General features: G+C 37.0%; 1 protein-coding gene across 1 annotated transcript in view; it reads right to left on the bottom strand.

Moving 5' to 3' along the window:
* Positions 1–14631, bottom strand: part of LOC110032926 (anthocyanin regulatory R-S protein-like) — a 25211-nt gene extending 10580 nt beyond the window's left edge. The window contains exons 1-5 of the mRNA XM_020736720.1: positions 14259–14631; positions 13131–13259; positions 12856–12880; positions 12672–12690; positions 11901–12330 (exon numbers count right to left, since the gene is read on the bottom strand). Coding sequence (XP_020592379.1) covers positions 11901–12330; positions 12672–12690; positions 12856–12880; positions 13131–13255 — 599 coding nt within the window. The 5' untranslated portion in view covers positions 13256–13259; positions 14259–14631. The remainder of the gene's footprint in view (positions 1–11900; positions 12331–12671; positions 12691–12855; positions 12881–13130; positions 13260–14258) is intronic.
* Positions 14632–15245: the final 614 nt, after the last annotated feature.

Below are 15245 nucleotides of genomic sequence, written 5' to 3'. Positions count from 1 at the left end.
GAGTTGGGAGATTTGAGAGTTGGGAGATTTTGATATCAACTTGGGGTTTGGAGGATTTGCAAGCCTTATTTGGGAGAGCATTTGGTTGATTTGATTAATCTTATATATTTGGGGTTTGAAAAATCGGTGCAAAGTAGTCATTTATGTTTGTTAGGAAAGACCTTGAGCCCTATTTTTCCAGGTCTTTTTGATAGGGTTTTGAGAACTGATTTATTCTCCTTTTCGTTGTTTTAGATGGATCAGTGTCTCCTCTCTCTCACCCCATTTTTGTTCTTTTTTTGTTCTTTTCTTTGTTCTTTTCTTTTCTTGTTTCTTGGTTCGGTTTTCGATGCTTATGTCTGACGCATAACTGTCCATGTATAGTCTTTTGCTATACGTGAAATCATCAAGCAAGGTCGCAAGTAGTTTGTTTTGGGGCGTAGGGTGGTGATGATAAAGTCACACTGAAGATAGAGCAGAAAGATGTCCAATCCTATAACATCAATATCCAGGTATTTGATGAACAATAGGATAATGGTATACTTCACCGACATAAGTCTAGCGGGAGATTGCCGGGAGTGGCCCCGAACCTCCTCAGATAGTTGGCAGTCCCACGGCCGACAACGTAATCGACTTGTGGACAAAAAAAATGTTAAAACTTATTTAAAAAATAATAAAAAATATATTTTTCGCTATAAAATAAAATTTGATGATCTTTTTTTTAAGACCTATGTGCATGTCAAAAACATAAATTTTAAAATACATTTTAAAATTAATTGTCCACCTGACAAATACTTGTTTAGGCTGGGAAATAGCCCTCTAAGTGAGGTTCAAGACACACTTCTAGACGAGTGGCGGGTTCTATACATTCGGGTGACTGAGTAGCCTTCGTGGACCCTCGAGTATGTATGTATATCTGAGCCTAGCCCCGCATGAGTGCTTGCGGTCCCCCTTAACCGAACTTTTTTTGTTTTATCGAAGCTTTGGGACAGGACACTCGTATTTCTTTTCCTTTCTTTTGAGATTTCTCCAAGATTTTTGAAGATTTTTTACTCGAGTATTTTCTCGTTGATTTTCTCAAGTTTTCTACCATGAGTTGTTACACTCTTCTTCGGATTTCTTGAATGACGTTTCTTCCAGACTTCGTTTTTTTGCGATGCATTTCAGCTTGCTTTTTTTAAGAGACAGAGGATCTCACGGGCATACAAGTTTGCTTTACATTTACAACACTTCATTTCCCTGTTATACCTGCTACTGTCTTATACAACATGTTATACTATCCATGTTTCTACCTGCTACTGTTCTTCATGTACAGCATGTTATACTATTCATGTTTCTACCTGCTATTGTCATGTACAACATGTTATATTATTCTTGTTTCTACCTGCTACTGTACTGTACAGCATGTTATACTATTATGGTTTCTATCTGCTACCGTTCTACATGCATCCTACTGTTTGTCCTGTACTGCACATTTTATATTATTTAGCCTTAAGCATGTCTTCTTTTTATATAGGATGTTTAGAAAACTATTACCATAAGGTCATTTGACATCATAACTGGACACCCTAGAAAACTTAAACTTGTCACGACAAGAAGCTTGGAACTAGCGCGGTGCAACACGACAATCTTCAACAGCAGAACATGTCTTCCCCAGCTAAACCATTCCTTTCCTAGAAATTAAAACAACAATCCATAGGATTTCGAGGTTGTTTGCCTAGCGCAACATAAACCCTCAACCTGTTCATTAGGCATTTGTATAGCTCTGCTATACTATTTAAGCCCTAACTCGCTTTAGGATTCTGAGGTTGTCGTTCGTAACGACCTAAATCCTCACATCTTCCGGGCAATTTGTGTAAGAGTTTTACACGAATGTAAACCCAATTAAATAAAATTAACAGGATAAAACACTTGAATATTTTCCCTCGAAACTGAAGCCAAACCATAGGGTAGACTGGGAAGCCATCGATGATCTCCTCTGGATCTGTGTCATCCCCTAGCTCTTCCTCCTTTGGATCCTAGAATAAATGTTCCAAGTTTGAACAATTCCCTTTTGCACACCTCTTTGTCCGATTTCGTTGAAAAGTCTTATCCTTTTGAAGTCTTTGAAGATAATTTTTCCTGATTTTTATCGAGAGTATTCTTAAGTGACTTCGGTCATTTAAGATGTAATTAACTATAGGGGCTTGCCCTTATAAGAAGTTTTTCCGAACCCAGCTTGAAATAAACCCTATTTAATTTTTCATATTAAATAAAGAAATTTGTCGGCAAATAAAACGGTTTTGCAGACCAAACAGACGTCATATATATCTTAGTTTATTTAATCGAGTCACATCCTCAAGTCTTGTATTTATCCCTCGGAATATATACATGGTTTGAGGTAAAGCGTTTTTTCATTTAAACTATAAAAAATATGGGGTCAGTTTGATTTTCATATTTGATTTTAAAACTTAAATCTATATGTAAATTAAAACACCCTTCCGAAGCGGGCGACGGGATTTCGATTCCGGTGGCCGACAGCTTCTTACGGGCAATAACAACAACCCACCACCACACTTTTTATCGCCGACAAGTATGATAGAGGAAGAAGGAAATCGGGAGTGGGATATGCCTATGACCGCAGAAAGGAATTTCACCCTAGATACACGGGAAAAAAATATAGAGGGAGAGGGAGTTGGGGTGAAGATTCAAGGGTCAGAAAACTAGATGTCGATCTTTGAAGGGGATGATGCACATGAATGAGTATATCGTGTGGAGCGGTACTTTGCAATCCACGGGTTAACTGAGGAAGATAAACTCGTAGCAATGAGATTATGCTTGGAAGGGAAGACTTTAGTGTGGTTCAAGTGGATGGAGGCGAGGCATCCGATGCACTCATGCGAGGAGTTTAAGGATTACTTGTTAGAGCATTTCCGAGCAATTCAGGAAGGAGACCTACACGAGCCATTCTAAGCTCTGACTCGGGAGGGGACAATTATGGAATACCGAGAGAAGTTCAAGCTCTTATCAAGTAGGTTGAGGGGAATTTTTGCATCAGGACTGAAATAGAACTTCTTGAAAGGCCTAAAACCCAACATAAGAGTAGTCATCCATCCCTTAAAACCGTGTGGATTGAGGGAAATGATGGACCTAGCCCAGATGGTGGAGAATAAGAAGCAGGTGAAGAACACTAGCAAAGGCGGCAACACCGGGGAATTCTACAATAGCGTCGTGACTGCCAAGACACCGAGGACCCAAATGGTGTCATTTCAAAAAGGGGCGCCGAAAGAGACGAGTACAGCACCCCAGGGGTAATTTCAAGCGCCTCATAGATGCAGAAGTGCAGGACAAAAGAGCCAAATAATTGTATTACCGTTGTGATAAGAAATAAGCCCCAAGACACCGCTGCAAGGAGCACACCCTTCAAGTTATTTTAATTCAAGAGGATACAGAGAGTGAGGAAACATAAGAGGAAGTAGCGGGGGAGGAGAATCTGCATTTGGATGTGACGAATGTGTCCCTCAATTCGGTGGTGCGATTTACCTCGAATCACACCATAAAGGTGAGGGGATGGATCGGAGCACAATTGGTTGTGTTGGTGGATAGCGAGACCATCCATAACTTTATCTCAAATCAATTCGTGGATAAGCAAGGGTTGAAGCTAGTGGCTACAAGGAGCTTTGGCATCATGATGGGGACAAGGAAGGTGGAGAAAATTCGAGGAATCTGCAAGGGGCTGGTTTTGACACTACATGACCTACAGGTGATGAAAGACTTTCTATTTTTAAATTTGGGTAACACGGATGTGATTTTGGGGATGAAATGACTGCGAACATTGGAAGAGATGAAGGTGGATTAGAAGTCCTTGACGATGGAGTTTTAAATGGCGAATAGGAAGGTGGTGCTGAAAGGAGATGCTAGCTTATGCAAAACCATGGTGTCGCTCAAAATCATGGTCAAATCGATTTGGGGAGCAGGACCGGGTTACTTTGTGGAGTTGCAGAGCATTAAGGAGGTTCGAGATTCAGAGTCGGCAGAATTTTCGGAAGGGGTCCAACAGCTCCTACAATAGTTTACTGATGATTTCTAGCAGCCAAGCGAGCTACCACCTTACAGGGAGCACGAGCACGCTATTACATTTAAGGAGAATATTCCCCCCATTAGTGTCAGACCATATAGGTACCGCCAGATTCAAAATAATGAGATAGGGAAGTCAATCCGAGAGATGCTCGAGGTGAGGATTATGAGTTCTAGTGTGAGCCTTCTTTACAGTTTCATCCTGTTTGTGAAGAAAAAAGATGGTGGTTGGAGATTTTATGTGGACTACCAGGCTTTGAACAAGAAAAAGGTGTTGGAAAAGTTTCCTATTCATGTGATTGATGAGTTACTGGATGAGCTTTATTGGACAGTTATTTTCTCAAAAATTGATATGAATCAGGGTACCACCCTATCAGGATGAATCCGATGAATGTGCACAAGATAACATTCAGGAGACATGAAGGATATTATGAGTTCTTAGTGATGTTGTTTGGCCTCACCAACGCCCCAAAGACATTTCAATCTCTTGTGAATATGATTTTTCAACCTTATCTACAAAAATTTGTCTTGATTTTTTTTATGATATTCTGATCTATAGTGATACAGAGATGGCACATAGGGCACCTGAAGACTGACTTAGAGACGTTGAGGAAGCACCAAATGTATGCCAACTTGAAGAATCTTCTTTTGCATGGCTACAGGTGGAGTACCTAAGACATGTGACCAAAACAGGCGTAACAGTGGATCAGTCCAAGATTGAGGCTATGGTTCATTGGCCTTTACAAAAGAATTTGAATGAGTTGAGAGGATTCCTGGGTCTCATCGTCTATTACCGGAAGTTCGTGACAGGATATGACACGATAACATGACAACCAATAGAGCAGTTGAAAAAAGACAATTTCAAATGAGAAGCAGCAACACAGGCCTTCGAACAGTTGAAGAAGGTCATGACTAGTTTACCGGTATTAGCACTTCCAGATTTCAGTAAATCATTTGTGGTGGAGAAGGATGTATCAAGGTACGTATTAGGAGCAGTGCTTATTCAGGATCAGCGGCAAATGACCTACTTCAGGTAGGTTCTTACAGACAGAGCGAGGCTGAAGTTAGTATATGAGCGGGAATTGATGTCAATTGTCTTGTTTATTCAGAAGTGGAGGCTCTACCTGTTGGGATGATATTTCTTGATTAGGATACTCAGAGGAGTTTAAAGTATTTTCTGAAGCAACGGATGGTGACTGAGGAGCATCAGAGATGGCTATCCAAGCTACTGGGTATGATTTTGAGATTCATTATCGGCCAGGAATAGAGAACAAGGCAGTTGATGCACTGTCGAGAATGATTGAGGAACCCCAATTGATGACCCTATCGGTACCCTTGGTCCTAGATTGGGAGACCATGAGATAGGAGAGCAAAAGAGATGACGAGTCGAAGAAAATAAAAGCTGAATTACTACAGGATCCGAACACTCATCCATGATATGCATTGAGAGGACAGCAGCTGCTCCACCAAGGGCGATTCGTGCTACTCAAGTCGTCAGAGTATATTCCCAGATTATTACAAGAGTTTCACGGTAGAACGATCGGGGGACATTCAGGAGTGCAGAAGACCTACAATCGTCTGGTGGCAGAGCTTTATTGGGTGGGAATGTGCAGAGATGTAGATGACATGGTGACAAAATATGATGTGTGTCAGCAACAGAAGTACTTGAACAAGACACAAGGGGATTACTACAACCATTAGCATTGTCGAAGAAGGTTTGAGAAGAAATGATGATGGATTTTATAGAAGGGTTACCGCGGTCAGAAGGATTCACAACGATTATGGTAGTCGTGGATCGCTTTAGTATGCATATTTTATTCCCTTAAGACATACCTACACCACTGTATCAGTCGTGGTGGTGTTTATCTGGGAGTTAGTCCATGCACCAATCAATTGTGTCGGATAGGGACAAGGTGTTCCTCAACCACTTCTGAAAAACACTATTCAGGTTGCAAGGGACAGTCCTTAAAAGAAGCACCGCATATTATCCCCAGACTGATGGGCATACGGAGTTGGTCAACGGGAGTGTGGAGACATACCTAGTTGTTTTGTATCCAATATACTGAAGCTATGAGCTAATTGAATTGTATTTACCGAATATTGGTAAAATACTTTGTACTATACAGCAGCACAGACAACCCCTTTGAAGGTATTGTATGAATGGGATCCACCTCACTTGATACATTATGGGCATAGTACCACACCGGTATCCAACATCGATCAATAGTTGAATGAGAAAGACGGGATACTAGCAGAGCTCAAGGGGCATTTACTGAGAGCTCAACAAATCATGAATAGAAAAGCGGACAGACATAAGAGAACAGTGCAATTTGAATAAGAAAACATGATCTACTTGAAACTAAGGCCATAGTGATAGAAGACTTTGGCTAGGAGGAAAAGTGAGCAACTGTCACCGCGATAATTTAGGCCTTACGAGGTAATGACACGCATCAGGGCAGTAGCCTATCGTTTGAAATTACCATCATCGTCCCCATTACACCCGACCTTCCATATGTAATAGCCAAGACGTGCGATTGGAGATCATACACCCTCGTCTATATTACTGCTGACACTGACGGGAGACTTGAAAATAATTTTGGAGCCGTTAGAGATCAAAGGAGTGTACCGAGAAGTAGGGGAAGCAAAGGAGGTATTGGTTAAGTGAAAATGACTGTTAGAATATGAGACAACATGGGAGTCGTACAAGGTGGTCTATAAGCATTTTTCATTCTTCCACCTTGAAGATAAGGTACGTCTTTGGAAGGGGAGTATTGTTACGCCCCTAACAGATAGAAGGGGACCGATCACGTCGGGATTGGTCGAACACCACCCAGCCGGCCCGCACTTTTAACAGGCGGGTTAGTCCTCGTCAATTGAAGAGGTCGAACGACCTCTTGCCGCAATAGAAGAGAGAGGGGAGCAAGTGGGGTCCACTAGGGCCATAATCACACACTCAAGGAGGAGGAATTAAAGGAGTTTGGAGGGAATGTTTGTAAGAAAAGTTTTTAAATGATATGGAATGATTCTATTGAGGAGAGGAACCTAGGATTTGGTTTTTTTAATGCATTATTTTTTGGCTGTTGTATTTTTCTTCTTTTGGTGTTGTTCGTAGAAAAGTCTAGGGTGTGGGAGAGCCGATCTACCTCTAGAAAGTAAATAACCTTTTTATCTTGCTTGTTTTTTCTTTGATTGTTGTAAGAGCATCTCTTATTTGTGTTTTTCCACCCATCTATTGCAATTTCGTTGTGGTTTGTTCGTTGATTTTGGTGTTGAAGCATACCAAACACTTGAAGGACTACTTTCATTTCAATCATCATTAAGATTTAAAATGCTCTTTGATATTAAATTTCATTTTTTTAGCATAAAATAAAAGCAACGATGTTAAGTCATAGAGAAAATAATATCAATCCACAACAGCATAATGACAGTATTCAATACTTAGGCCGGCTCTGTTGGCCGCTGTGGCGGCTTCTCGGCTTTTCAGCTGCAGCTGCACTGCCCCAGAAAGTTGCTATGGGGAAGTAGCTGCGAGGAAGCTGACTGTTTGTTTGGTGTAGCTGTGTGAAACCAGCTGTCGGGCAGCTGTTTATGATAAAAAGACCATACTGCCTCTGTCTGATAAAACTGTTTAAAAGAAGAGTATAACAATCATTTTTTTTTAACTTTAGTAAGCCCCCAAAGTGCTCCCCAAATTAACTTTAGTAAGCCCCCAAAGTGCTAACAACTTCTGTTTATGAATAAGAACACATATGCAACACAATCTTATGTATTTACATATCAAACACGTAAACTTTGAAGTTTTACGAATATTTGCATATTATTTTGGAGGTCTTACAAAAGAATTGAATCGCATAAATATAATGAACTTAAATGTAGTGTTTGATATGTAAATATTTGAAATTAATTATGGTTTATATACATATCACACAATTCTTATATATACAACACACTAATGTACTCATTGAGTGGTAATAAGAATAAACTGAATTTTGTATTACTTCCTATTGTCATTACTGAATTCCTGTATCTTAACTACATGATGAAGGTTTAACATTAGTATATATACACATCCTCATCAATCATGTAGGCCACAAAGGTCTGCAAAAAGATAGTCTGCATATATAAGAGCAGCTGAAGTTTCAGAGTTTTAAATATGTAAATAAGGTCTGCATAGAGATGGCCAATTTAAAGTGCTAAATATGTAATTATAAAAAAAAAACCTGAACCAACTTATTCACTGGTTCTTATTTCTTGAATAAATATATCCAATTTATTGCAGTAGAAAAAAGAAAGCTCCATAGATTAAAGATGATATCATGAAATAGGGAACCTGGAAGGAACAAAAACCCACGAAAAATCCTTTACCTATATCAGTTAAAGCAAATATCAAAGGATTTGGGTTTGCATTGTGTTAATAGTACTCACTATAATTGTCCAGTGCAAAGAGTTCGAATGCCTTTAATCTTTAGAAATTGTAGATGTTAGATTTGTAAATCAATAAGAATTCTGTGATATGGATGTAATTTCCACTGAAACAGAATATATCAATATGATCCAGCAGAACAACAACATGATTCAAAGCCAAGTTACAGGACAACAGTACTGACAAACATAATTTTGGTGACATTAATGATATGAGCCAAAGATACAACACATCAGCTACAGATAAATAATTCTACGCGAGCATTAAAAACTTAGAGCACATCAGCGTGACCATGCCACTATAATTGTCCAGTATTTTAAGCCGTTAAAACTTTCAAGTTTTCGCAAACGAATACATCAAAACTTTCAAATTTTCACAAACAATTATATACAAATTTTATGTTTTCATAAACCAAAGCAACAGACATTTCAGATTTTTCAAAATGAGGCTTTCCAAACTTTCACAAGCTGCAATTATTTCCAAATTTCTCAAATCAAAACGCATAACTTTCAGTTATTTGCCAAAACAAAGACATTGAAACTTTACATTTCTATAAATAAAGCTAAAGATCATTTCAATTTTTTTTTTAAAATTGAAACCATCATGATGAAACCTAAGCAAGCAATTGGATTCAGCATAGACTCATTTCATGTCATATATCATTCAAGACAATAGAAAACTCCTGATCGAATTTCTTCAATGACTTCCCTATCCAACATTTGAAAATTTCCCTATCGAACTGAATTCAGCAAACACCCCAAGAAAAATGAATTGCCCATTTGAATTGTATGTAAAGCTTCTCATGCATGAGTGTAAGGATGCATATGTAAAGAAATTAAAGCTCAGGGTTGTAGATATGTAAACACTAAATTCTAACATATACATACATAGCTCTCAGGCCAGATTGATAACAACAAACATCAATAAGCAGAAAATATGTTCTAATTCCTGATAATCAGCATCATCAACTAAGAATGAGTCAAGCAACCCTCCAATTACAGGAGAAGACAACATAGAACTTGCGCATCTCCAATGCACTCCAATATATGATTATACATCGTGCAAGGTCTTGAAGCAGCGCAAGGTCTTGATGCAGCAATTAAAATATAGCTATGTTATATAAAGCCTTCAAACAAGATGCCTACTCAAAATATATCCAAGAATCTTAAAATTATTCTTCCTAACTAATATTTATCTAACGGAATAGATAAATATGAAATTAAAAAAAAAATCATAGTAGCAATATTTTGAATAATATTCACCTAATAAATTCTCAAATTCTCCATTCATAGGTCTACTATCTCATCGGTTATTCGTTCCCTCAGCTCTGCCATCTCGCTTGCACCTTCCCCATCAACAGTAAAGTCGGTGGAAGTCTCAGTCTCTTTTTCTGTGAAAGACTGACCTATACGGTATTCAAAGGCTTCTGCAGACACATTTTCTTCATCCTCTTCTGCTAAAAGAAAGTCGATATCGCTACGGGAATGATTTCTTATGTAATTATGGAAAGTCATCGCAAAATGAAAAAATTAAAATAAAATATAAAGTAACAAAATGAAGAAGTTTACAAACAAAGCTCATCGCAAGTCTTTCAGCCCACCATTCCTCAGGTGCATCAACTGTTCGCTTCACTGGATCCCAACAAAGACCGGTAGAACCCCTTTTCAATTTCTTCCAAATTTTTCATTCTTTCTTCATTTGGTCCCGCTTGTTCTTCATTTGCAACCTGTCATAGTCTCTGCCTATACATTCCTTAAAATTTTTTATAATATTTTGTCACCCTTCTTTATTGAAATGGGTCGTTGGCCTATTTCCCCGTTCAGTCTCTTTAAGACAAAGATTGCAAAATATAATTTTCATATCATTTTCTCACAATGCGGGTGTAGCAACTTCTTTAGGCTTACAATTCATGTTATCACTATAACAAAATAAAGTCATGAAACACAACAGTAAAATCAATTAGAAAGTAGAATAAAGTAAAGTTTAGGTGTTAGATATTTAGGGAATACGATAGGTATTAAATAATTCTTTACATAATAAATAATACTTTACATATAATGAGAATATCTCATTGCAGAACTTCAGATGAGTTTACCATGTCCAATTTTTTTCTCTTTATATACACTAAATTAAACGTAACATGTATCTGCATAAGCCAACGTAATAGAAATAGAGATAGATTCCATAACATCAAAGTAACTTTCACATTGTAGAAAGAGGCTGTAAACTATTTGAAACCATCAACTAGCCACACAAGACGATCCAAACTAAACTTGTAAGGACTCGAAAAATTCAGTATGGGAAATAATCTAGCCTGGGAGAGTAGATTTGTTGAGCAACAAGTGTAATACAGCAATCTCACCATTTTGAGATGACAAAAGGATTTCTGATCACAAGATGAAAGTGAATCTAATAAACTATGTCCAACGCTCAAAACTTGCTCAATAATTACTCAACATTTAATTAAATAGAAATCAAAATTGATTGGCTTCAACTCTAAGAAAGTTTTCTCAAAATTCATTCGATGACAAAAGGATTTCTGATCAGTCGATGAAAGTGAATATATTAAACTATGTCCAACACTCAAAACTTGCTCAATAATTACTCAAATTTTAATCAAATAAAATAAAAAATTGCTTGGCTTCAACTCAAAGAAAGCTTCCACAAAATTCATTCAATTTAACTCAAAATTGAGTCTATATAATCAACAACAAAAACAATTTGTCGACTGATTAGACTAGTTCTGTTGGAATAAAAGAGAAACTAATGAAGACTTGAAGAGCAAAGAATAAGTGATTCAGGAAAATTTAGAACATAGGATTCCTGAAGCTCCAAAAGCTGCAACTAACGGCTAATCTATAACTACAGAATAATATCAACAACAACAACTCGTAGCCTGAATTATCCAAATAAGCCAAACTAGAGTGGAAGCAAACCATGAACATAATACAAGAGAAAAAATTGCGTTCTCATAAGCACATTATAACAAGTATGATCCAAATTAACTGAAATTAAAATTATAAAATACAAAAAAAGAAAAAAACCTAATAAACGCGGCTAATTTAACTTGTCCAAATCATTCATTTGCTCACAACTTCCAATGAGTAAACCTCATAAATCTCCTTCACAACTAACCAGCTTAAAGTTTGGCTCTAATGAAAATAGTATTTGACATTCATCGAGTAGATTAAGACATAAATTTTACATCTACTGAAAGCAACCTAAGAATCATCACAAACACGTTTGTCGTGCAAGTGTATAAAATATCTCTAAAATCCGCCATCAATAGTAAACACTAACCAATATAACATCAGGAGCACTTGGACAATTAGATATGATGTAGGATGCAAATTCACTATGGGGGAAGAGAGAGAAATAAAACATTCTTCCTTTAACTTAGCTACATATGCCGAACAACTACTAAGAAGATGGGATTACCTGCCTCGTTGGTCCTGGTCGAGGAAAAAGAACGGACGTGGCGACACCAGTCGAGGCGAGATGCAGGAATCGATTTCTGGTCGAGGAAGAAGAACGAAAATAAGGGGAGAAGAGCGGGGAAGAAGAACGGGCGCTGCGTGGTCGAGGAAGAAGAGCGGGGAAGAAGAACGCAGAGAAGAAGAACCTGGTCGGGGAAGATGAGCGGGGAAGAAGAACGGTTGGCGAGTCGCGGGATTCGGAGGAAGAAGAACGCGATACCGCTTTAGCTGCCGCGACGCTAAGAGCCAAACAATTTTTTTTCGCGATTCGGGGCCGCGAAGCCGCAAAAAAGCGGCCCCAAACGGACAATCTCAAAATTTGGCAATGGTAGCTTGTTAAAATCCACAGACAGTTCATAAGATCAAACAAAATATCATAAAAATTAAAATTTGAAGCTTTTAACCGTACAATTTAAGTTTCTAATTTAAAATCCCTTTGGTTTTCAACTATACAATCACTCAAAATCTTTTTTTTATTATTTTTTATTTGAATCATGTTAAACTAAAGGACTTCCAGAATTCTCATGCACTTTTGTTTCAACTTTGTTTCTTCTTCTTTATAAAATGAAGCTACATTTTCATAGTTGGGATTACTCCAAGTCAGTACGATGGGCTTCCTATCTTATTATAATGAAAAGGGTTAATAAGTTAGGTACTAAAATACAGAATTCTGAGTACTGAATGTTAAACTTCTAAGATAATTTTTTATATATGCTTTCAAGTGAAGTTTAAAAAACCTTCTGCAGAAGATCCAACCTAAGATAATGTCCTGAAAATGCCTTAGCAAACCTCAACATCGTAATCAATATTCTCATTTGGGAAATAAAGGGACATTTACATACCACCTAACTCCTATGCATTTAGATATCTAACACCTAAACTTTCTTTTTCTAAATCTTTCACATCACGTCAAAAATATACCTTCTCATGCATAGATAAGTCGCATCTATGTTAAAAATTGAACTTTTGAAGTAAGGAATGTACATACATAAGAATTCAGTGGTAAAAACATTCAATAAAGAACTACAACCCAACAAAAAATAATGACTCGGACATTGATTTATTTAATTGAATCACAACAGATAAAAAAGTTAATTGACTGAACATTACATGTGATTACATCACAAAGGTTCTAAAACCAAAATATAAACTAAGAACACATACGATTAGAAAAGTGAGACATTCAGTTTTCTTACCTTCCAACTCTGCTTGATTCAGACCAGAAGATGGCATAGATCCACTGTATTCTCTTAACACAAGCAGCAAGCTGCCTCAAGAAGTGATTTTGCTGCAGCTCTTGGCTCTGCATCTCCATCACCATTGCTCTGAATAATTTATCAACAAAAGTTTATTTCTGGTTCTTTTTATACTGCTGTTGATGTAACTTTTTAAAAAGAAACTAATATCAACCACAAAATATATAGACTCTGACAATTAAAAAAAAACTGGGCAAAATATTGCATAATATACCCTGACGTGCAAGCAGATGATAATGGATTTAAATTTAAAACATATATCTGTAAATGAGAATTTCTAGAATATTTTATAAGAAATTAAAAGATATTTTGGCATTTATGAAAGACATTATTTCTTTTTTCTCATTTTAGAAAGAGGAGGGTGTAATTTCATTAATTACAGAGATTAAACATATTACAAATGGGTGAAAAATAAACAAAAAAAGGGGAGGTTTTACACACCACCCAATCAAAACATTAACTATAATAATTTAACCACACAAACTTTAAATATAACATTTTAACCATGGAAAACTTTAAATTTAACATTTTGGACCACCCAAAACTTTCACTCAAAACATTCACTAGTGAGTAATGGAGAGTGATTGTAATGAAAAGGTGGTTGGTAAGTTGTAGAAATAGATTGAACTCAGGCTCACTCATACAAACTCGATCCAACTGCAATAAAACTAAAACTCAAACAAAGTTCAATCTACTTTTCAATCAGGACCTCCCAAAAATTTTTTTTTCTCAACAGCAAGATGTCAAATCTCTCATTATTATCAATAAATTTTAATCAATTTAACCGAGACAGAACGTCGCCATCTCCACGCCTCCAACCTGGAATCAGAGGAAAAAGATGGAGATGTTCCACGACATAATTCAGGAGAGAGCCAAAAAGTGGCTGTCGCCCAACCCAATATAAGAAACCAAAGCAGACAAACACTAATTCTCTACTTAAATTCAAAATAAATTTCAACTTTACAGAAACAAACAATGGAATCAAAGCAAACTAGGTTTTGGTACCATGAAGCACCGTAAACACAAAATCGTAGTTAAAAAACAAAAAGAAAAGACAAAATCATTTACCTTACTTCTTAATTGAAGTCAGAAGAGTTCTTCGATCTACCGGGAGAAGCTCATTAGGTCGCTCCGGCTCCCCTCAGCATCACATCTACGCATCCAATCAACGTTTTCAAATCGAAGCAGAAGATCCATGCTAAACAAAGCTAAAATCCATAATCTGTCAACCCCAGACGGTGGAATCAAACGGGAAATGGGGGAGAAGCAATTAAATTCCACGTGACAATGGCGCCGAAAACAGAGACCAGAGAAAAAATGCTTTCAGTGACTTGCCTCTTTCTGCAACTGCCCTCTGGAATCAAATCAAAACGAAATGGTGATGAAACAAAAATGCCTTTTTTTAAATTGAAAGGTAACGCCCGAAGCTTTCCGCCAATGTTAAAGAAGTACAATGTTAGTTCAAGCAACAAGAATCAGCTTAAAATATAAAATATTATTTAAAGAAAAAAAATATATTATGTACATCCCATGCATTGTGTCCGTTGTCTGAACTATTGCTTCCGAACTCACTCCGGGCACAATATTTTCTCGCCTTTAATGGGTGTTTAAAGATTCAATATGAATCAAAGGTAAATTTCAGATCTTAAACTTGAAATTTCATAAATTCATAAAATTTATGTTTTTTCATGTTTGGCTAGATTTAATAAATTTAAGGTATAAATCTTATTAAAAGACAGCTGCCAAACACATTATGAAACAAATTGCTCAATTATCATATATTTACATACAACAACAATAAAGCCTTAATCCCACTACGTGCGGTCAGCTATGATACATCTAAAATATATCGTGTTTTTAGACATATTTTTATATATATTTTTGAGATATTGTGTTTTAATTGAAGGTATTTTTATGTTTTTCTTTCAGGTATAAGTAAAAAGGTGAAAAATGCTTAAAAGAGTGAAAATGTATCAAATTTGGAGCAAAAAAGTGAAAATTGTGCTAAAGTGTTTTTGGCGCCTAAGCGCTAGAGGCCACGTGCTTAAGCGTCAG

The sequence above is a fragment of the Phalaenopsis equestris genome, unplaced genomic scaffold (genome assembly GCF_001263595.1).
Source record: "Phalaenopsis equestris unplaced genomic scaffold, ASM126359v1 Scaffold001058, whole genome shotgun sequence".
Classification (NCBI taxonomy): domain Eukaryota; kingdom Viridiplantae; phylum Streptophyta; class Magnoliopsida; order Asparagales; family Orchidaceae; genus Phalaenopsis; species Phalaenopsis equestris.
The sequence above is the reverse complement of the archived record's forward strand: the minus strand, read 5'-3'. Positions and strand labels throughout refer to the sequence as shown.